The 22,459-nt window shown below is 42.8% G+C and overlaps 1 protein-coding gene across 1 annotated transcript; it reads right to left on the bottom strand.

The window, feature by feature from the left end:
• Positions 1 to 574: 574 nt before the first annotated feature.
• On the bottom strand, positions 575 to 20,840 carry FBXO33 (F-box protein 33). Its single transcript, XM_086462386.1, has 4 exons — positions 20,308 to 20,840; positions 13,538 to 13,648; positions 7,032 to 7,717; positions 575 to 2,989 (listed from the first exon to the last, which is right to left on the bottom strand). The coding sequence occupies exons 1-4, from the start codon at positions 20,838 to 20,840 to the stop codon at positions 2,718 to 2,720; spliced, it is 1,602 nt and encodes a 533-aa protein (XP_086318512.1). The 3' UTR covers positions 575 to 2,717.
• Positions 20,841 to 22,459: the final 1,619 nt, after the last annotated feature.

The following is a 22,459-nucleotide window of genomic DNA, read 5'->3' as shown; positions in this document are numbered from 1 at the left end:
AAAATAACACCCTGCAACTCTGTTTAAACCAGAAGACATAGCATTCGCTTCAGGAAGTCATGCAGAAAAAGTCAGAAAACTTGATCACACTATGACCAAATTTAAGGCCCAGATGATGCTGAACAACCCCCACCAGATTTAACTCTGCATAAACCTCCCTCCTGAGACTGAGCCCCGAAAGGCACCAAGACCAAGTCCCGTCATTTCATTTTACCGCAATATGAAAAGCTGTAACTGTATTTACCATGTCTTTATTGCCCACAGCAGCCCTTCCGTAAGTTAGCAAACGATCTTGCTTACCAAACCTCGCAGATCTAGGGGACCACGCAACCGACCAACAGGGCAGCTCTCACGCCAGGTAGCGGCTTGGACCATCACAAAGTGCGGTGCAGAAGCTGCCAGTAAATCCGTGCTCGGCACGCGCACACTGACCAGCCACTCCGGCAGCTCGCACGGCACAACCAGCCCTTGCAGGGCCCGGCAGCCCTCCGACAGCTCACCAGGCCTCTGCAGCTCTCATTCAGAATGCACAGCTGGGGACTCCTGAGTACAGATAAAACGTCAAACTGAAGCGTTGCAGGTATTCAGAATCTATTTAATAGTGGGACACCAAAGAAGTACTACACATTTTGCTTGAGCACATTAGATTTTGATTTAAGCAATTGCAATGGATGCAGGAATTTCTCAAAAATAGTCTTCTATATTCTACAATCCACAGTTTACTGTATCAGTCTAATAAGTCATATCATGATATACTGTTTGTGCCAACTGGTCTGATCGTCTGATCAGCAAAGCATCCTTCCCCTTCCTCCACCCCTCAAAAAAAAAAAAAAACCCATTGACATAATTCAGCCAAATTAAAAAAAAATTACTGTACGACTTATTTTAGACTCTTTTGTTGACCTAAACACAACGGGAGCTACCAGTTATACACAGCTTATGAACGATGTTGCGTTTTAATCCTAAAAATCTTCATGCTGATACAATAAAATATTTTATACAGCGATCAATTTTTAATGCTTTATTCATTGATTAAAAGAATATACATTTAACATAAACCATACAACATCAGTCATCAATTCAAACATTCAGCTGGTTTCCTTACATTTTCTGTCAGGAGTTTTTTTTTATCTGATCACATTTATAAGGTAAAATCTCACCACATCTGGCATATACACACACTGTGCCAGTGGATTCACTCTACTGATGTACATATAAAATCCGCATGGTATGTGCTCACTGGAGACAAAACAGCGCACACCTGTCAAAAGGTCATTTTAATATAAGATGGTAAAACCATTTGTAAAACACATATAAACTTTTTCCATAAATAGAATCATATCTGGACATCTGTTGCATAAATTGTGTTTTCCAAAGCTTACAATATAGCAGCCAGGTCTCAGCACTGCTGGGCACCCACGTTGGCCACTTACTTTATTATTGCAGACTGTCCTTTAAACATTAAATGCACAACATTCGTACCACTTAAAACTGGGGTCAGGTGGAAGTCTCACAGAGACCACGTCTGTACCGCGGTTGCCCTGAAACAGTTAAGTCGGCTTTTAAAGCCTCTCAGATATAACAAGATTTTAAAACATACTTCATGGAATGTTCTTCATGCATCATAGCAGCTCATACCTGTGATAGAACAAGCTCTGTATTTGTTTCCTTTCCTTCCTTTACATTCACTATTCACAGTGAAACAGGTGCATGTTTGTTAAGAGTTCTGAGGTTGCTGACTGAGCCACAGCACAGCTGTGTACCACAGGTCGAAATTCGACCTTATATATTACAATCTAGCAGTATCTGGCTGGCCAAGAGTTGGCCTGCCCCTGCCAGCATGTGGGCACTTCTTCGTTTTTAATCTATTCTTTGGCAGCTGACACAGGCGCTGACAGAGAAAATCCAGTGACTTGGTTGCTAGGGATTTCACGACTAATGTTTGTTTGCAGGTGTATACCTTTGTACTGAAGTCTTCACTGTTATGTTTTTACCCCATCGGAGTGCACGTTCTTGCTTTTTTCTTTTAAACTTTGGCCCAAAGCTAACTTTTAAGGAAGATGACAGAACATGAGAATAACCAAGGAGGAGTTTGCAAAGAATCCAAAAGACTAGAGCTTATGGAGTGATTCCGTAAGCGCAGGTACCTGAAAAGCTAGTGTTGCACACCGCCACTTAACAGCTGGGAAAAGCTGAGAACGGTCCTAAGTCATGCTTCAGAGTCTGCACGTGAAATAAAGCAAGGTGAGAGTCTTGCAATGGACAGCCCCGGATAGACTTCTCTTCCTTTAAGCCTATTAAGTAGCAAGCTACCTGATTAAGCACACAATGACAGCAGAGAAATCCACTGGGCTATGGATATGGGCATTAAAAAGAGTTGGCTCCTGAGCACAGAACTCCGATATAACAGTAAAATCATTCCAAATGCAGTTACTCAATAAAAGTAAAGTTAGCCGGCAACCTCAGACAGCCTTTAGCTGTATCTCTGTAAGGTTTGGTAGACAAGTCCATTAACCGTGAAAGCCCTAAACACTGCCACTTTCAGCTTCTAAACCAATACCCGACTACGTTCTTTGATCAAGAAGTAGAATACACATATATAATTCTATATAGCTAATACTGATTAAACACAGCACGAAAGGGGTTAATTCACGCTACTGAAAAAACATAATAGGACCCTACTTGCATATGTAACCACAGGAATTGTAAATAAGGAGCTAAATGCCTTCACTGAAGCTTTGCATCTCTCTGTAAAAGTGACGAGTAGGCTCAGTGAAGACACCGAGCAGCTCTATGTCCATGACGGCGTGCCAAGGTCGACCCAATCCGAGAGATACTTGCTCAATGAGATTGTGTACTGGATCCACATCCTGATCAGCCAGTTCTCCTTGGTCAAAATCAATGCTTTCTTCTGTGACTTCCAGAACTTTCAGGTCAGAGCCACGAAGACGAGCAATTGCTATAAGATTATGAGCCCAGACTGTGTAACCTAGGGGGGGAGGAAAAAGAAAGTTGCTCTGTCATTTTGCTACAAGGCATTTTTTTAACTGAAGTACTTAATACCAGAGCATCTCAACATCCTTCCCAACCTATTTTGTCATCTTCCCTCTGGCAGAATTCCCCTACCGCACAGAGGTTTTTTGGTTGTAAGCAGTAAAGCCCCATTTTATATTCTGAATAACAAAGTATCAAAAATGTTTCAGGTAGTTTGACCAGGCTATCTAGATACAGTTTCTTCTACCGTGGTAGAGAAGTGGACTCCTTTAAGTTAAGTTTTAGCTACAATTTCAAACCTCCTGTGATCTACTTTGTAGTATAAATAGACAGAATTTTAAAAGCAAGTAAATTATTTTAAGTGAATGTACAAAAGGACTGTTTTAAAACTGTGCTTGTGCTAGACAAAAAAAAAAATCTGAAGTTTGCTTTTGTTGCATTAGAGGGAGACTTAAAAACAAAAAAACCCACCAAAACAAACTAACGAAACAAAAAACCCCAACACACACAAACCAGAAGCCTCTCCAGGAAATAGGTCACACCAGTATATATATATAAAGCAACCACTCAAATCAACCCAAAACCTACATATATCTGGTTATTCTATCCAAGCTTAAACATAACAAATCTTCCCTCTCTTCCCACTAGTGTATATTGGCATCTCTCTTTAAAAACATCTACTCCCCAGTTACCTATCAGCTCTCTGTACCCCGGCTAAGGCAAAAAGCTGAGCTCCTCCTTATTCAGGTACAAACTACAGATGATCCAGGAATTTCCCTTTTTGGGAGCTCTGCCAGGCCAGCCCTTCCATTGGGAAAGGAAAGGCCCGTTTCTGCCTAACTGTCACTCTCACAGGTGCAAGGCTCTTGGTGAGATGCCCAAGCAAAGCTGCAGTCTGCACAGTATCTGACCTGCTGAGAAATAAAAACTAACCCTGCTTTGGTCTTCACAATGCAGTTAACGTGCTCTACATCATAATTTATCAAAATGACACAGATTGTTAAAGAATGAGGAAAACTGATGTCAAAGTAAAAAATAAAGGAGAATTTTTCATTCTGTTTTCTTTTGCTTTTTCCTACTGTTTGTCGCCAAGGTTTTAGGCTTGTGACAAACAGTCGGGAAGTGTTGAAAGTTTCAGGCTTGCTGATGGTAGGTTTTCCACAAAGAAGCCCGTATGGCTCATTGCTGGTATATTAACCATCAGGAACAAATTCCCACAACTTTCATCTGCAGCTACTTCACCTCCAACATGACTGTCCGCAGAAGATGAAGCTGTCAATAAGGCTGTAGGACATTAAACCAAATGGAAAATTCCACCTGTGTGATAACACTCCCCTATCAGGATTTGAAGGAGCTCACACCACCTTCCAGTTATCTCAATCGTAAAGGAACTTACTAAAGAAATCCTTTCCAAAGTGCAAGAATAAAGAGAACACCAACTCCAGCTGAGTCCCCTGTACCATCCTTGTGGTTCAGGCATATAGCTCTTGCTGTAACTTTTCACAGTCAGATCCTCTATGCTCTGGAACAATCATCTTATTCACAACTTAATCTCATTTTAAATTCATTCTCCTTTCAAAAGTTTTGCCTGAAGTTTCTCAATAATCTTCCAACAGCCAAAAAGCCTCTGCCCATCTTAAGCATTTATTCAGAGGTAACAGGCAACAATCACTTCACCACAGGTGTCACTGAACAACAAATTCACCAGGGGCAGCACCGTAATTTGTTTTTCCTTGCTAGTGAAAATTTAAACTTTACTTTTGCTCAGAATAAAACTAAGAGTTTCATAGGTAACACAACATGTTTATAAAATGAAGTCTCAAAAACCCACGTGAAGTGTCCTTCTCTTAATGAGGAAAAAAAAAAGTCTTCAGCCCCCATAGATGGGCTGTGTTTTTTATTCACAGTGCCAGATCATACCACTCTGGCTATCCTACCATCCCCATCCCAAACAACCACACACTCTTCACACCCTTCCTTCATCCTGCAAGAATGTATTTAATTTCCTTCAATCAGCTTTCCTCTGCTCCTGAAGATGCTACCTGGGTGGAAAGATGATACGACTTCCCACAAAAGACAGAAGAGAATCTCAAGGCACCCAAGGAAAAGAGTATCCTTAGCGTACGTTTTCCCCCTCCTCTTTTGGTCAGTGACAAGTGGCAGCCAAAATTATACGTAAATCAAAGCCTTTTTCAGAGCAAACTAGTAGCAAAAGCAGGAAAATGGAAAAAAGAAAAACACCAAAAAACCCACCCCTGAGAAGTATTGGAAACTGAAGAATAACCACTTCAGGAGACACCTGAGCACTTATATACAAAGCAAATTATGGCACCTTGAACAAAATCACCACTTTTTCCTGAATAGTATCATGAAGAATAGAGCAAGTGGAGCCAGAAACCATTATTTGGTAAAGTTCAGAAAACACAAGCATGAGTCTAAGACACAGTACTGAAGCATCACAGAATTCTAGATCTTTCTTCCTAGTCATGGTCTTCTCACAGTTCCTACTCTACAGGAAAGATGCTTATGCTATAGTACCAGAGGAGTCATATTCACAGCTTAAAATGATCAGGAGGCATTTATAAGCAGCTTAGCTTCTGCTGCAAGGAGGGGAGAAAAGAAGGTGAAAGAACCCAAGTCGCAACACCAGATCAAGGGTGATACGCGGCCATTCCTTCCCCAGGTATATACAGCACCTCTCCAAAGAGAGAAGGTGCAGCAACAAGCGTTCGCTACACAGAACTGTAGAAGGCGTTTGCTTTCCCAACGCTCTGCACCGAGTAATACCTGCTACTGAACAGACAGGCGCTGATGCTAAATGATACTTGTGCTGGCTTATGTTCAGATATTTTACCACCTTTTAAAATTTAGATTAGAGGACTTCCCTGTAGTAAGAGGATAATTTAAAGTAACACGATAGGTCCTCAAACTTGTAACCAGATGTTAAAAGAAACATCTAAAATCCACATTTAGAGTGGTAAGGTCTGAAATCTGTCAGACCTGGAAACTATAAAGGAGAGACAGCCGAATTGAATTTTTTTTCGCCCTCCAATGATTTTTTAGTAGAAGACAGTGGGAAAAAAAATTCTAGCAAATACAGCAGGACCTGCTGACTTCAAGCAATGGAAATCTGAATGTACAACCTCTGCTGCTGAAGGTCTCTCCTGTTTGTGCTGAATGACTGGAGGTTTACTCCCCCAACCAGTTTGAGGAAATGAATTCATCCTTATGCAACACAATACAGAGTCATCACTTAACTCCTTCATGCACCAGCAAACTTGGTCTTGGTAAGCTGATTCCATCACAAACAAAAAGAACTACTCTGTGCTATTTCAGTTTCAGGTGTCTTAAAATTTGCCGAACAACTGTAACTTCTAGCAAATCCTGTACTCATGACGAAACTGAATACAAATGCACACTTCTTAAAATGTTATTTTCCATTATATGGCAAATAAATAGATGGGATAAACCTAGCTCTGTTGTTACTGGTGAAATCAATGCACTCAGCAAGGCAACCTCCTCCACATTATATTTTTCAGACTTAATCTGCTGGAAAAGTCTTACCAAACTGGTAACAGACTCCCTCCCCTCAGCCTTGGGGGACTTAATCTGTGTTATTTACAAACAGGAAGCACAATCATCTAATCCTGTCAGCACAGGAGCTCACAGCAGCAAATGTTTTCAGCGTTCACATAACCAGCCACTTGGTGGAACTTGCACGGTGCAGACCACTTCCAGGGTAAGCCTCCTGGAACGCTCATTTCTTAGTTTTCCTCATTTTTGTGAGCAGTCTAATAAAACCCTATGTGACTTCTCCATAGAAGTCAGTAAGCTACAACTATGTTTAGAACTTGCACACAATAAACACCTTCATATTTTCAACCATGAAAATACCCCTATAAGGTACAGCAGCGCACACAGCAACTGTGCGTCAGACTTTTGAACACCACTGCACCAAACCACATCATGATTAGAAAGGCTGAAGTGTTGCAAGTATTTCAAAGTCACATACTATGCCCATGCAATGTATTACCTACCATGAACAGCTAGGAGAGACAGTCTTGTGCACCTCCAGGCTAGTAAGACAAGTGGATCTTCATTCCGGTTGTCGCTAAGATCTGGGAAGCCAGACATATCTATCACATCATTCATTAGTATAAAATGAGTGAGGAACTTGTCATACTGCCTGGATATGAGGTCAACAACAGCCCCTGAAACACAAGTGATGTAGCTGTCAAAGTGAATCCTCTCTAGGGGGATACTTGGCTTAAGAATCCTTAACATATCATCACTCTTGACATCAAAAGCCATTATATAGACCCGAAGATTAGTGCTGTTGCGAGTCAGCGCCTTCCAATTTTCATCTTCTGGCATACTGTCCAATGACTTGTGCATTATGGAAACACTGTGGACCAGGAGAGACAGTCGATGCAAAGGCACATGGTTGCTGTCAGCCAGGACTCTTGCCATGTCAGCTGTAAAATCACAGAAATCCAAAGCGAGCGAACGCAGATTCACAAAGCGCTCCAATTCGACCGCAGTGATAAGAGTGGTATTACCAGGGATGTGGTTGTCCAACAAGCTCAGATGTTCCATGGTGTTGGCTATGGGGTTTGACAAGGAGGACAATGATGTGGGAGTTACTATTTGCAGCATAAACCCACAAGACAGCCATTTCAATTGCCTGCTATTGCCTAGTATCTCTTCAAACAGCTGTTGGATTCTGCAAGTAAACAAAACAGACAATGATCCTATTAAACATGGTTTAGTCTTACCAGTTGCATCCCTTTCTATTTTTTTTATTCAATAATTATTATTCTTCTTTCACGTATGGCCTTATTCTGCAAGAAGGTGCTATTATTATGGTTCTTCTGAACTACAAATATTAGAACCTGACTCTGCAGACCTCCCACAGCAATTTAACCTTCACTGCACTTAAAAGGTTAAAACTGTAAACTAGCTTGAGAAAAATTATGCGCTTTGTGTTTCAAAAGCAGTGGCTCGCTATGAACTTCCATTTCATGTATTTTCCAGCATATATTTAACACCCTCCCACATACATTTTAAGGTTATGCAAATAAGAAAACTTGTAATGCTTTTAAAACACAGCTCTTGTTTTTAAAAACAGCTTTTCATATTTGCTAACCTCTCCAGAAGTGCAAATTCAATACAGAAAAAAAAAGGTCATTTTCAATGAAAGGTTGCAGAAACTTGACTTCGAGCATAAGTTAGAATGATGTGAAACTACCTGCTTGACTTTGCTCGTTAGAGGGCAAAGAACAAACATACAGCAAGATTCTTTAAATCATTCCGAATGTAGAGCTAACTGGATTTTCAAGTGTCAACACGTTCAAGTTTTACTGAAACAACTTCGACCTGGTAACATTTCAATTTCAGATTATCAGTGCCAGATGATTCTGGCATAAGGATTCTGGCAGTGCCATTTATTACACTGCATGATTACTATGCACTTACTCTGATGCATCCCACATCTCCTACCCCTTTATTTTTTAAGGAAGGGATGTTCTTTAAGTTAAATATTTAATTCTAGAAAGCAACAAACGTATTTTAAGATAAGATTTTGAATACTAAATTCAAATAGTATAGTTAAACTCTACAAAATTTCTCCAAATAAATTTTTTTCCCAGTCTTCATCCCAACAGCTGCTAAGGCCCAAAAGAGTCCTCCTGCCCAAATGACAAGTGCTCTTTCAGCACACACATTTTAGGACACGTGTAGCTGAGCATTTGATCCCAAACCCTGGTCAGCCAGAAGGAAAGATCAGCATTTAAGGGAAGCAGTTAAGCCAGGCCATGACAGTTCCACAAAATGTCAAGAAATGAGACGTAAACACCTCCAGTCCAAAATTAGCAGAAATCTTTCTGCCTCAAATCAGGTAATGGTTTGCACAGAACACTTTTTCCTTTATTGTTACAAATATCTGTGTACTTTTATACATCCAAGCAAAACAAGGTTACATAGTTATTATTCTCATGAATGTATCTTTGAGATAATGTCCAGATAAAATTAAAGGCTTATTTAGTCCAGTATCCTGACTGACAGCAGAGAAACACTAACGCCTTAAGAAGTATGACTAAACAAGGAAAGCACATCAGGATATTTCTCAAATATCTCTCTAGTTTCCAAAAATTTGTAACTCAGACCTCCTGAGCCAAAGGCGGCTTTCTGTATTTAGTAACCCTCAGGGACCTCATGTCTACAAATTTATCCAGGTTCCTCTTTGAGCCAAATAAGTGTTTAGCAACTATAACATCCAATAATAAAGATCTCTGCAGTGTGATTCCCCCCTCTTCTTACTTGCTCTGAGTGTCACCTACTGCCTTTGATGCCCCATAATCCTTCTGTTGAAAGAAAGTTAAAAGAACAATCCCTATTCACCCTCTCCCTCTACAAACCCTTATTCTTCCTCTGCCTTGCCTGCACGTGCCTTGCTCCTTCTCCAAAGAATGTACTGGGTTTGCAAGGCCTGACTTCTCTTTGTAAGTGGAAAAGTTGGTGTGGTTATTGTATTTATCTATTATACACCTCAGAATAGTTCCCAAGGTTTTGCCTAGTGTAGTCATCACGTTTAAAGACTTCAGTTCTTCCAGATCTTCTCTGAACGTGTTTGGTTTTGGTTTTTTTGTTTTGTTTTGTTTTTTTTTTAAACTGAGGACTGGCAGCTGTGACACAAATGCAGCTTTAAACAACATGTCAAGAGTCACAGTTAGTGTAGTTTTCCTATTTTATTCCCAAATTCTTTTACAGTTCAGATGACCCTGTTTGTTCCTGGCAATATTTGTTTCATTATTATTCCTGCCAATGTCTAAATTGAAGGCAGATTCTCTGACAGTCCCCCAAAGGAACAGATTCTACCACAGGAACCTCTCTAATTTCTTCCAATGAACAAAGACTCTTCCCTCCCCCCTCTCACCATACACATCTACAAAAGGTGCTGTAACAGCTACAGTGACAGTAGAATTCATTTTGTAATAGTCCAAGTAGTCAATCTTATTAGTGCTTATAATATTTCACAGAACAATTGAAAAGATGACAAATCAATTGAGATGCTCAGTAGAATACTACCATCTATATACCTCACTGCACTAAAAATCTGTTTAAATTGTGCTTCCGATACAACCTAAACATCTAAGCTTAGAAAAGTACTGCTCTAGTACTCAACCTGCACAACTTAATGAAAAGAAAGAGGATACAGAGCTCTGCAGATATAGAGTGGGTTTTCTGCCCTGTGGGAATTGCACTAAATAACTTTCTTTTAAAAGAGAGATACTGATTTAATGCTATCTACACATCAATTTTTTAAGGCAAGCCCCAAAGCATTTATACAAGTATTTAGATTTGTGCTGATAGTCTACCAACCCATAGGTCCTAAGAAAACTTTCCAGCCACCCTCCCCTAGTTCTTTGCCAATTTAATGGAGAGATCAAACATGTCAATAGAGAATATTTAACAGTGACAATTTTGGGATTGTTTTTAATACCTGCTTTATATAAGGCCAGACGGGAAGCACAATATAAACCAGATGCCATTAGTTTTAACACATTTCAGATATATTTTTCCAACGCTCTAACAGGCGTTTTTCATCCCCTGCAAATTCTTATGCACATCCTATTTGTCATGAACAGACGGCATCTAACTGGAGTTTGCAAAAACAGTTTGACCTGTATTCTAGGAATTTAGACACATTGTGTGAATTCTTGGGAATTAACACCAACTTTATTATAATTCTAACTTGAACTTTACTTGCCTACTGTGTAGTACATTTATCCTAACTTACACACGGTTATCTTAAAGCTCGCTTATAAATCTGAAGTTTAAGCATAGTTTAGTAAGTATAACACAAAATATAAGCAGAGCTCAGCACATGCAAGAAAGCAACATGTGATGCCTCAACAAGTGTACTTAATCAGTCCCCTTTGCTCCCTGTAAACAGCAGTTATAGGATGCTCATCATCAACCTGCAGCCTACAAATGATCATACTGGAGCAACTATTTCAAATATAAAAACCTCAAAATAAATTACTTTCACAACTAATGCCCCAAAATGGTACTTTCAGCGAGAGGACAGACTGAAGCCTGACTAGACATGTCAGCTGAATTACTATTTAAGCCTCAAAACCAGTCCTGACCAGTATTGAAGCACATCGATGGCCCTGGACAGGAAACAAACATATTACTAAGGTCCATATGGAGCCCATTTGTTTAATTAAAGACTATCAATCAAAACATTTTGCTTAATAACAGAGGCTAAACTGGTTTCTTTTGGAAACCAAACTATCTGAACCACATGGATCAATCATGCGAAGCAGATTTCAGAAAGTCAAAATTTTAAACAACTACCCTTTGTTCAACTCAAGACAAATGCATTGTTTACGCTGAGCTTCTCAACAGTAATGAACCAAGTTGTAAAGCGAATTTTAGAAAGTAAGCAGGGACACATATGCTATACAGAAAAAGAACAAGCATTACAAGCCCATGCTGATCACTGCAAAAGTACATTTTTGAAAACATGATCCAAAGCCTCCTCTCCCTCAGAACAACCCTTAGCCTTAACCTGGGGGAGTATCCTAACGGTACTGTGCTAGCTGAGATTTCACCCACTGTATGTTACACTCAACGCTATGGACTTAAGGAAGTGTCACATTTTCTTCCCTGACTGCTTTAATTTCAGGAAGTTCCTGAAACAGCTAGTAAGGTTTATCACCATACGGGTTCCAAAAATCCTCAACTACCAATAACGCTGTCTCCCAAGGTTGCTCAATATCCTTCAGTGTTAGTTATCAGTACCCATGTTTTGCATCCTCACTGATGCAAACCCCAGGTGCAAATGACAAGACTAAGGAGCCATAAAGATTTACTTCCTGAAGTAAAACTGCTGCTAGTGCTAATGAACATGAGAACACCGAATAAAACACTGCCAGCTTTCCTTTAATTTAGAAAAGAGCTACAGGAAAGATGAGGAGGGACTCTCTATCAGGGATGATAGTGATAAGACAGGGGGTAATGGTTTCAAATTGAAAGGGGGTAGATTTAGATTAGATATTAGGAAGAAGTTCTCCACTGTGAGGGTGATGAGGCACTGGAACAGGTTGCCCAGAGAAGCTGTGGCTGCCCCTCCCTGGCAGTGTTCAAGGCCAGGTTGGATGGGGCTTGGAGCAACCTGGTCTAGTGGAAGGTGTCCCTGCCCACAGCAGGGGGGTTGGAACTGGATGGTCTTTAAGGTCCCTTCCGACCCCAACCATTCTATGATTCTATGACCAGAGGGTCCCAAATACATTGTTTTATTCTATTGACAACACCCCCACCCAACTAAACAAAAAAGAGGTAGCATTTATTTGCTCATTCCAAAACATGCAAACGTCAATATTCACCTAAAAGACCACCTTCAAATTAGGTAATGAGTTTTGAATGGTTTATGGCTCTGAAATGTGCTTAGAGGGCTCTCTTCAAGCCCCTTGGCAAATATTTGATTATATATTCATGTTTTCACAACAAAGGATATGAAAAAAAGGAGCTTTTACTGAGTCAGCCTTTTACCTACACTATAGTACATATGTTAAGTAGAATCCTTAATTGTTCCAAGTTCTGCATTCTAAGCATAATGGATGACAAAGACACAGTATGTGACACACATCTGTATTTGCACTGCTTTGCAAATTTAACTCAGGACCAAAGATTTAGTTCAACAGTTGTGTTCACCAACATACACTGACAGGATAATATACCTACACTAGTTCTAACACCCCTCAAAAACTAATAGTAAAGATCTAGAGCGGCTGTACTTACTCCATTCCCAAGCTACTGGAAGAAAGATATTTAAACTGACACAAATTAAAATTATGGTATTCAGGTTTTATCTAGATAGAAAGTTTTAGCAGAACTGTTAAAAGTTACCTCAGCATCACTTCCTCTGTGGTAATTTATTCCAAAGTCAGCAGCTTTTTACATTCTATTTAACCTTTTCCAAAGAAGAACTACCTATTCTAAGCGTTCAAGGACCGTACCGTAATTAAGCCAAGCTAAAATACACCCCTGAACTAAACAAGTACATTGTGAGCTATGATCTTTGTATTCTGCAAATACATAACCTAGTTTTGAGATGCAACTTGAAATAAGTTGTTTGTGTTTATGTTCTCTTTCAGGTTTACTTGCTACATGTCCTTGATTCTTGTGTAATACAACAGATCACTTCCTTTTCTAATTTTTTCCATGTACAGTAAAGCAGACGTGCCGGTAACAACCCTGTATCCCTCCTCCCCTTTTGTGCCATCAACATAATATTGTTTCTAGAAAAGAGGAAAGAAAGGATTCTCACCCTGCTAAGAAGGGGAAAAAAAGGCACAAAACCAGATTACTTCATGTAAACAGTAGGAACAGAAATCAACTCAATTTAAGAATTTAGATTCTCATCCTATTAAAAAACTTAAAGCTTTCTCAGTCATGTATTTCAGGGATAAAATCTGTACTCTGTCATCTGTTTTTATTATTTTAGTGTATTTGATAATTTACAAATATAACTTACTGCTTAATCTTCTTGCCATCAGGGTCAACCTTGCCGAGGTATGTATTTGATATACTTCCATGTTGCTGCAGAATGCTTATATCCCCAAAGAGACTTAACTTCTGTAGGTTCCTGTGAAACAACAAAATAAAAAGGAATCTGTACACAAAATTAAAACACTGTGAGGAATCATTCTGGATAAGACAAACACAGGCAATAAGAACACATTATCACACGGAACCCATAGTCTGTTTTGGGAAACACCCTACCATCCTGGAACACAGGCACACATGGAACTACAGCAAATGAAACTGAAGTGTAAAGGGGAAAAGGACTACACAAACTGCTGAATCCAGCTGTAAAAGCAAATGCCAGTTTTCAGTCACCACAGGAATATTTTCATAAAGAAAACTTTCAGCAGTGCTTTCATGCACTTTTTAATCCTTGGAACATGTGTATTAAGTGTCACAGATGAAAACATCAAACACCTATTCCTTTTAACATTTAACGCCCAAGTAGAACGCAACCACAAACAACCCTGTCTGAGCACTTATGTCTTGCAGCTGGGCTACAAACGGGAGCCCAAACCTGCCTCAATCAAGGCAACACAAACCTCAAGAGAGGAAAAACAAAAGCTTCCCACACCCTAATCAGTGTCTAATTTCTGTTCTATCAAAGCAGGGGAAGCTGTTCTAGTATTTCCCATCAGTGACCAGAAGAGGATTAGTGGTCCACCATGACATATAATTTTAACTTTTAGAAGGGATACCGAAGAAGTGGTGAAAGAACCACCTCTAAGTTTATGCTGGACATGACTCGGTGTGCTAGTCAGTTTTCCTTTCCATAGTACAGTTTCTTTCTCTGACTTGCACCTTTTCTATTCCCCAAAAAAAAGATCAGGCAAGAGATACAAAAATGACTGCAGCTTTTGAGTAGCTGTGTGGCATTTACTTTTAAGATTTTTATTTTTTTAACTGACTAAGTTTCAGGTCAACTTTTTTTTTTTTACTTATACACGCTGTAAATTAGATTTACTCTCAACATGCAAGGACTAGTCTGCACTTGATAATTAACATGGCAGAAACTCCAGTTTCATCACAAATGGATACATGAGTTAAATTAATCTTAAACAGGAGAAGCCAATTAACCTGTAGCTGACAATTAAGTAAGTTACATAAATCCTTATTTCTGCTGGCTTACAAATGATATGCTAATATTTCAGATCACCTTTGAAGAAAATACAATACAATTACAATGCTCAAAGCGTAGGGAAGCTCTGGTGCCAGTTCACTACCTCCACAGTATGAGCTGGTCTTCTACCAAGAGGAAGGGCAGGAAGTACCAAGTAGTCAAGTTTTACATTTTTAAGTAAGTATGAATAGCAGTCTGCCATTAGTATCTACCATAAGTCATAATTTTCCTGTTTTGAAGTTGCTGTATTCAATAACTGTACACTAGTTTCCTGAAATCTATCCACTCTCGCACCTGCTACTTTTCTTCTGTAGGTGAACAACAACTTAATAGCAAGATCCACAAGGTTCATATTGAGTCAGACAAATACTGCAGCAAAATACCTAGATCTTACAACTGTTTCAGAAATTCTAACAACTTAATATTCAATCTTTTAAATACAGGACTACCGGACTAATGATACATTAATATAAACTAAGCCCCGACCATATGCTCAATATTCTATAAAACTAAGATAATGCCTGGTCATACTGAAGAATAAGCTTGGCAGGGAAATCTCAAGACTCTGGCACCACCACCGAGAGGATTTTGGGCTCTTCTTTCCTCAAAAGCTGTAAGAGATAGTCTGGTATGACAGGGAAAGCAGCAGAAATCTCCACCTGGTGTGAAAGGCAGCGTTCACAGCCAATGCTATAATTAAACTTTTATCTTCTTATCTCGATGACTTAATTCCGAGAGCCAAGACACAAAATGCAATCTTCAGAACAATTCTGAATCACCTGCATATTCACATCACACAGAGGTCTTGTTCTGCTACTCATACCCCCAGTGAATGCTACTGTATGCAGGTATTAATTTTAGAGCCACCGAACTACAGGACACACGAAACGCTATTTGCTAGTATCCCACACATTTTTACTACATCTGCTTGACTGCTATTTTATGCACTACAGAAATGCATGGCAAAGTTCTCTGCCTCAAAACTTAAGCAATGAAAACATCCAATTATTCTCCCATTCACAGCACAGTTATTACCATCAACAAACCCGATCATGGTTCAACACAATGTTAGATTTTTGCTACTATTCGCAATGTCATATATTCTCTATGGCATTCAGCTCACATCTCATCTTTATTTCAGCAAGTTAGTAAAGTGATTGCTATTTAAAGAAAATCATTTAGAAGTTAATTGTTATCTTTTGCTAAAAGTCATTACGGCATCTTAATCCTATGTACTATCCATACACACAGCTGGGGAAAACACATGCGTTTTGGGGGGGGGTTCTAAACCACTTATTTACCACTAGCTCAAAAAGCATATTAAAAGTAGTAAGATTCTTACTAGGTTCCACCTTCAGTTTTGGTCAGTGAAAAAAAGAACAAAATGGCCTTGCTTACGTTCAACATGAACAAAGCAGTAAGGCACATACTGTATTGTTATACTAGGTTTTGCCAGTTTCAGCTGCCTGCTCAGACCAATAGAAAAGAGTCATTAGAAAACCTCAAATACAGATGCAGTCTACTGTTTTAAGCGACTCACCAATTTTTGGCAACTCCAAGACAGATACCGTACTCCACCGAGATACCATATCTGCATGTTTGTTTCCACAGCAAAGATCAGACAAGTCACACAAATTCACATACTGCAGAGGAAAGGGGGGGACAGACACGGGGGGGGAAATCACTGCCTTCTTATCTTCTTCCTTTGCAAGCAGCTAGAGGAGACCACACTTTGGGATTTCAGAGTTACATAAAAACCACAGAATTTTCCTGCTGAATGATCAGCAGTTGCTTATTAGCTGCTGTATGCATTGAAATGACTCACAGAAAGTTTGTCTCCCTCCCACCTGCGTTCCAGAACTTAGTTTTGAAAAATCAGTTTGAGAAGGCGCAGATTATTAGGATCTCTTCAGAGCCACTAAGAAACAACTTATCCCTCCTGATACTGCTACAGAACATTTTGCCCACCTGCCCCCTCCTTTTTTCTTTTTTTAATAGGAAGTAGAACGCTAACTGTTTAAACAATAAGATCCTTTGTTATTTTGCGTCATTTACTGTCATAAACATAATAGCTCATGGAAAAGTTACAGATCACTATAAATGCTCCTTTAGTACCTTTCAATTAAATAAATTATAGATTTTTACAACTCATCGTGGTCCCAGTGCTATTAAAGCAGTATTTTGGGAGTAATATGCTGCCACCCACAAAATAAAGTTTACGGCAACTTGGAGCTCTACCTTAAATGTGAGACAGACCTAGAACGTACCTTTTTGGATAACTGATTGCCAGCAGTAATACTTGTCAGAATACTATCAGTTGTTTTTAAACCAAATTGCAGACGAGTAGTTATTTCCTTAATTCCACCAGAATTAGCAAGTGTCGCTCCAAAATATTTTTTTAGAGACTTAACATGCAGATTTGCTTTGAAATTGGCGATCTTATGTTGTACAGAAAACGCATTTATTAGCAAAATACTCATCATTCTCCTCTACTCAAGAAAGCATCTAGAAATTGCATTACCTTCAGTCATTACTTTTCTTAGGTCCTGTGGTATTGTAAATCCTCAAGGACTTTTAGAGCCATCTAAAGTACTTTTTTTTTTTTTCCCTGCAAAGAGGGGGGGTTGTTACTGTATTGTTTAATAATAGATTTAAAAGCCTACAACAAGATTACACAGTTAAGAAAGAGTATACCATTTCAGAAAAGTGAAGTTCTTCCTCCCCAGCTCTGAATATAAGATGGAAGTTCTTTGAACTTCTCTGCCAAAAAGCTAAGGGCTGACAGGAGTTATGAAAGAACGATCCTGTTTTAAACTTAATTCCAAAAGGAATGCATTTACAGTGATTCAGCCACTGGAGAAGTTAAAAATGCTGCTTTCCAGTATTTTGGAAATTACAATAGCTATCCCATGTACAATGACATAAGGCAAACACAAGAAGGAATTGCTAATTATCCTTGAGTTACAGATGAATAAATAGAAGCAGAGAAATAAAGTGAGGGGACTGCGGCCATCCCTTAGACAAAACCAAGCATCAGGCAGGTGACAATGCCTCTGGTTTAGACATGCGGTCACAGGAAGAACTACTAGGCAGCAATTTGGCATATGTTAATGCTCCTTCCCACCTCATTTCAATTTAAAAACTCTACTTAAAAAGCTAAAACCAAATGTCCTACATGCAAACTAACTGGCAGTTACTTTGCAAAAAAAAATACACCAAAATAAACCAAAAACCTCGTTCCAGGGTCTATTCAGAAAGTAAAGGAGACTACTCTGAAAGTAGATCTGAATAAAAGGTCGTTTAACATAAATATTCCCCCCCCCCCCCGTTTTTTAAATGCTCACTAAAAGAAAGACTGCTGTAACAACCAGGTACCTTGTGTTCCCCACTCATACATCATTCATTTCAAAACAAAAGAGCAGCGTGCAAATGATTTGAAGACACCAAGAAAGCACAGTAATGCAAAATTCTATCCAAGTTTGTAACTTCTCACCTCTGGCTTACCACCGAAATGATACTAATCTACCAGAGAACAGGTACTGGAGAAACAACTACTCCTACATTGTATTTTACTGCAGTCCTGAGCCGCACCGTGCATACAGAATGCATAAAGGCGTTTAGAAAGTAAGTGTCCTTGTCCAAGTTTCAGATAAGGCCACGGAGAATTAATTTTTTTCAAAATAAAGTGTACCAAAAGCCCTCTCAATGCATTTAATTTTGACAGCCTCATATTTTAGCGAGACAGAGGAAAAAAAAACAAAACACATTCTAGTTTTTCCAGTGAAACCCTCAGGCAACACCTCCTGCAGATACTATTTATTTTAAAATTCCAAGTCCGTGCAGCGATATTTGTCTCAGATCAGATAATTACCACATCACTTCAACAGTTTCTCCACTTAGCTGGAGTTCCCAAAGATCCAACAGAGAAGTGAAAGTTCCTTAAAGGCAAGAGAAGACCGATCGAGACAGATGATCATGATTTGCACACCGAGGATTCACAGGGCAAGAAATATATTCAGAGAAAGGTGAGCTGGGACCAGCCAGCCGTTTTCAGAAGCGAGGTCTGTAACTCCCGAGTGCCGCAGCTGCACCGCAGGAAGTACCTGCTGGGCACCACAGAGCAGAGGAACTGAAAGTGAGACTTCACACACCACATTTGCATTCACCTCAAACCAATATTTGAGGAATTACATTTAAAGTTCTCTTGCTACAATTCCAAACAAAGAAGCAAGGAAGGCCTCAAACTGCTCTCTAACCCCTCTGGAATCAAAGAGGGGCCATGACTAGACCATGATTCAGTGCAGACAGTTTTCCAAAGGCCATCCACAAGGTTTAATTCATCCTAAAGATACCCCAAAATACTTGCAGCTTTTTTTTCTTCCTGATCAGTGAAGCTACCTACGTGCACACAGATGGGAAATAATATTAACCATTTCCTATCCTAAAGTCCGCAAGGCTTTCCAAACACATCGTAACCTGACTGTAACGTCCTTGCTTTCCTGTCCTAGGTGCTGACTAGAGACCGTATCTTAGAATATCTGATTATTATCCTTTTTAGAAGACATTTATCCTGATCACACACACACGGCAAAGAAAATGTATTTTATTTTAAAAGAACTCCAACCTGAGGAAATTGTCTAACCTGCCAAAGGAAGCCTATGAAAAAGCAGATGTAAACACATCTTAACTCCAAACCACAGGAAAAGATTTCTATCATTTAAATTTAATTTGGTCAAGAAAGTCCTATGTCTGAAGTATTTTTTTTTTCAACAAATAAACATAAAAACCTCCTCCTAGTTAAAACTGAGTCCAATCTCAGTTTAGCAGGTAACACGAGTGCTAGCATGAAAGCTCAGCTCTCCAACAGCAAAACCCCTCATAGCTGGAGAGGTGGAAGCATTTCATCAGGGCAGTGCTCCATCCCTCTCCTTCCAGAAAAACACCATTGCTGTAACCTAACCCCCCTACTAATTTCTCATGACTAATTATTTTTCAATCACACATAAGAGGCCTAAAGCCTGTCCGTAATAAGGCTTACATTTTAAAGCGAGAGAGACGCCTTGTTAGGCACCAAATTCAAACTCCCAGCTGTCGCTCGCTCCGAGCTGCATCCCCCCTTCCTTCAAAAGGACAGAGGAGTTTTTTTATCCGTGCAGCTCTATCTGTTTTGCATCTTGACCAGCCGCTTGCCAACTCAACTACAGAATATGATAAAAACCGGGTAGTTTGAAGCAGCGCGCCTCCGTTTCTGCTCAACTCGCAGCCGCAGGGACACCCTACCATCGGGTCACCCGAGCCGGCTGCGCAGGCCCCCCCGCACCGCGCCCCAGGGGCTCCAGGGCCGCAGCCCCCGCAGGAACCGGCCGGCGCGGGTCACCCACGGGCGCCGTTGCGGGCCGAGACCGTCACGCTCCCCCCCCACCCCGTCCCGCCCCGCGGAAGCGGACGGGCCGGCCAGCCCCCGGCCCCCCACGGCTAAGGGGGGACTCAGGGCTCCGCCCGCGCCCCCCAGCTCCCCCGCGGGCCTGCCCCCGCCGCCTCCCCTCACGCTCCCGCCGGGCGGGGCGGAGCGCGGCCCTCTCCCGGCCCGGCGGCGATACCTGTTGTTGCGGATGCTGCTCAGGACGCACAGCACCAGCTCCAGGTACGTCCTCAGCAGATCGAGCCAGCGCGGGCACAGCGGCGGCGCCTCCCCGTCGCCTGCCGCCGCGGCGCCCTCGCCCGCCGCCGCCGCCCCCCCTCCGCCGCTGGGGTAGTTATCGGCGGCGAACTGTACGCGGAGCTCACGGACGAACCAGCCGCACTTGCGCATGAGGAACTCGAGGCGCGGGCGCTCGGCCGGCGAGACGCGGAGGCTGAGGCGGAGGCGCGGCCAGAGGGCCGGGTAGAAGAGGCACTCCCGCCAGTGCGAGCAGGCGGCCGAGGCCCGCAGCCGGTCGGGCCCCGCCAGGAAGGAGAAAATGTGGACCACCAGCTCGCTGGGCAGGGAGCCGGCGCCCACCGCCTGCCCGCACACCGACATGCCTGGCGCCGGCCCGAGCCCCGCTGCTGCTGCTGCGGCGGCGGCGGCCCCAGGCGGCGGCGGCGGCGGCCCCGGCCTCGCCTCCGGCTCCTGCGACAAAAACAACAACATCAATGACAAGGCGGAGGGGGCGGGCGCCGGCCGGGACGCGGCTGCTGCCGGGACGCACCACCCGCGCCGCCGCCGGGGGGGGGGACGAGGGGCGGAGCGGGTCCTACCACCGCCCAGCGCGGCTGGGAGGGGCCCGAGGGGGGGGGGGGGGGAGAGGTGGGACGGACCCCCCCTCACCCTCCCCGCCTGCGCGGCGCCGCCTGAGCCCTACCACCCAGCTCGGGGGAGGTGCATGAGAGAACACGCCTCCGGCGCCGCGCTCTGTTCCTGCGGGGTGAGGCGCCCTGCCGCGGCGGAGGGAGGAGGAGTTACCCCGCGGGGGGAATGGAACGTGCCACCGGTCGAATGGGAGGCGGAGCTCGCCCAACGGCTCGCGCGACCCGCGGGTGGCCGTTAACCCTTCCGTGCCGGCAGCGAGTGGCCGCCGCCGCCCCGTCCCGCAGCGCAGCCCGGCAGCCCCCGACACCAGCGGCGGGGGCTGCGCGCCTCCGCCTCAGCCCCGCAGCGGCGCCCGGGGCGTCCGGGCGCCTACCGGCGCGGTGCCCTGAGGGGCTGGCCCGGCAGCGCGGCCCCTCCGCCCTAACGCAGTGCGGCGGGAGGCCCGGGACCAGGGCGAGGCTCTGGGACCAGCTCCCCTGCGGGCTCCGCGGCCGGCCGAGCCCCCGCCGGGCTCTGCGGGAGCGCTGGGCGCTGCGGGGGGAGGCGCGGGAGGGCCCCCGCCGGCCGCCCCTGGCCCAGGCGCCTTGTGTTCGGGGAGACTCAGGAAGGGTGTCGGTGGGGGCGGCCCGTATCCGACCGCACGTCCGCCTCAGGCGGCGGCATGACCCCGGCAGCGTTCCAGCTGTCGCTACGGGAAACGCGCTGACTAGGCAAGAAAGGCGAAGCGCGACGGAGGGCCCGACGTGAGAGAACTGGCTGCGAGCCTGAGGGGATGCAGGAGGAAATGCTCTTCGTTCTTTCAGTTTCTTAAACCCCATCCGCTTCGTAGCGCCCGTGCCAGCGTCAGCTGTAGGTGTGGAAAGATCACTTCTCTTGTGCGTACTGGCTTTTGAGAGAGTTCAGAAATCTGTTATGTACTGATTCTGCAACATCGATGTGAAGGTAATTGCAATTGTACATGTAGGTTTCACAGTTTTAAAAACCTTATTGAAATAAAACTGAGTGCTGCCAGTGTCTTGGAATAATGCACATGTCTGATGTTATATCAGAGTGTACAGAGATGTACACATGAAAGAACCAAGAGAAATAAAGCCTCTTTGCATTCAGAATATGGTCCCATTATAAACAGATGTATCAACAACCAAATCTAAACCGGCTCTCTCCCTTTGCCCTATGACTAGCTGTTTTCTCTGTCTCACAGCAGGGGTGAAAAACCCTTTATCTTTTCTCTTGAATCTGGTCATGGAGGAAATGTGACTGAGTCTTCTGTTTCTCCTTGATTAGAGAGAAGGATCCTGGAGGGGCAGATGTTATTGAGAAAGTGAGACTGTAGGAAATTCCCAGCCAGACAAGTCCTCTGTCATCAGGGACCAGTGCTCCCTCACACACCTGCGCGGGTGACTTGGACCTGCGTAAACAACTCAGGTAAGCGCTGCGCTACTCCCGCTGCAGGTTCCCCG

Source organism: Leptosomus discolor, chromosome 3 (genome assembly GCF_034619465.1).
Source record: "Leptosomus discolor isolate bLepDis1 chromosome 3, bLepDis1.hap2, whole genome shotgun sequence".
In the NCBI taxonomy this organism is placed as follows: Eukaryota; Metazoa; Chordata; class Aves; order Leptosomiformes; family Leptosomidae; genus Leptosomus; species Leptosomus discolor.
This window is presented reverse-complemented; position numbering and strand designations above follow the sequence as displayed.

Bases quoted from the DNA above. Each gene is read 5' to 3' on its own strand.
- FBXO33 (XM_086462386.1), bottom strand. From the start codon at position 20,840: ATGTTGTTGTTTTTGTCGCAGGAGCCGGAGGCGAGGCCGGGGCCGCCG. The intron at 13,649-20,307 runs GTATCGCCGCCG...GTTGTTTCACAG, and splicing joins AGCAGCATCCGCAACAACAG to GAACCTACAGAAGTTAAGTC. The intron at 2,990-7,031 runs GTAGGTAATACA...CTCCCCCCCTAG, and splicing joins GTCTCTCCTAGCTGTTCATG to GTTACACAGTCTGGGCTCAT.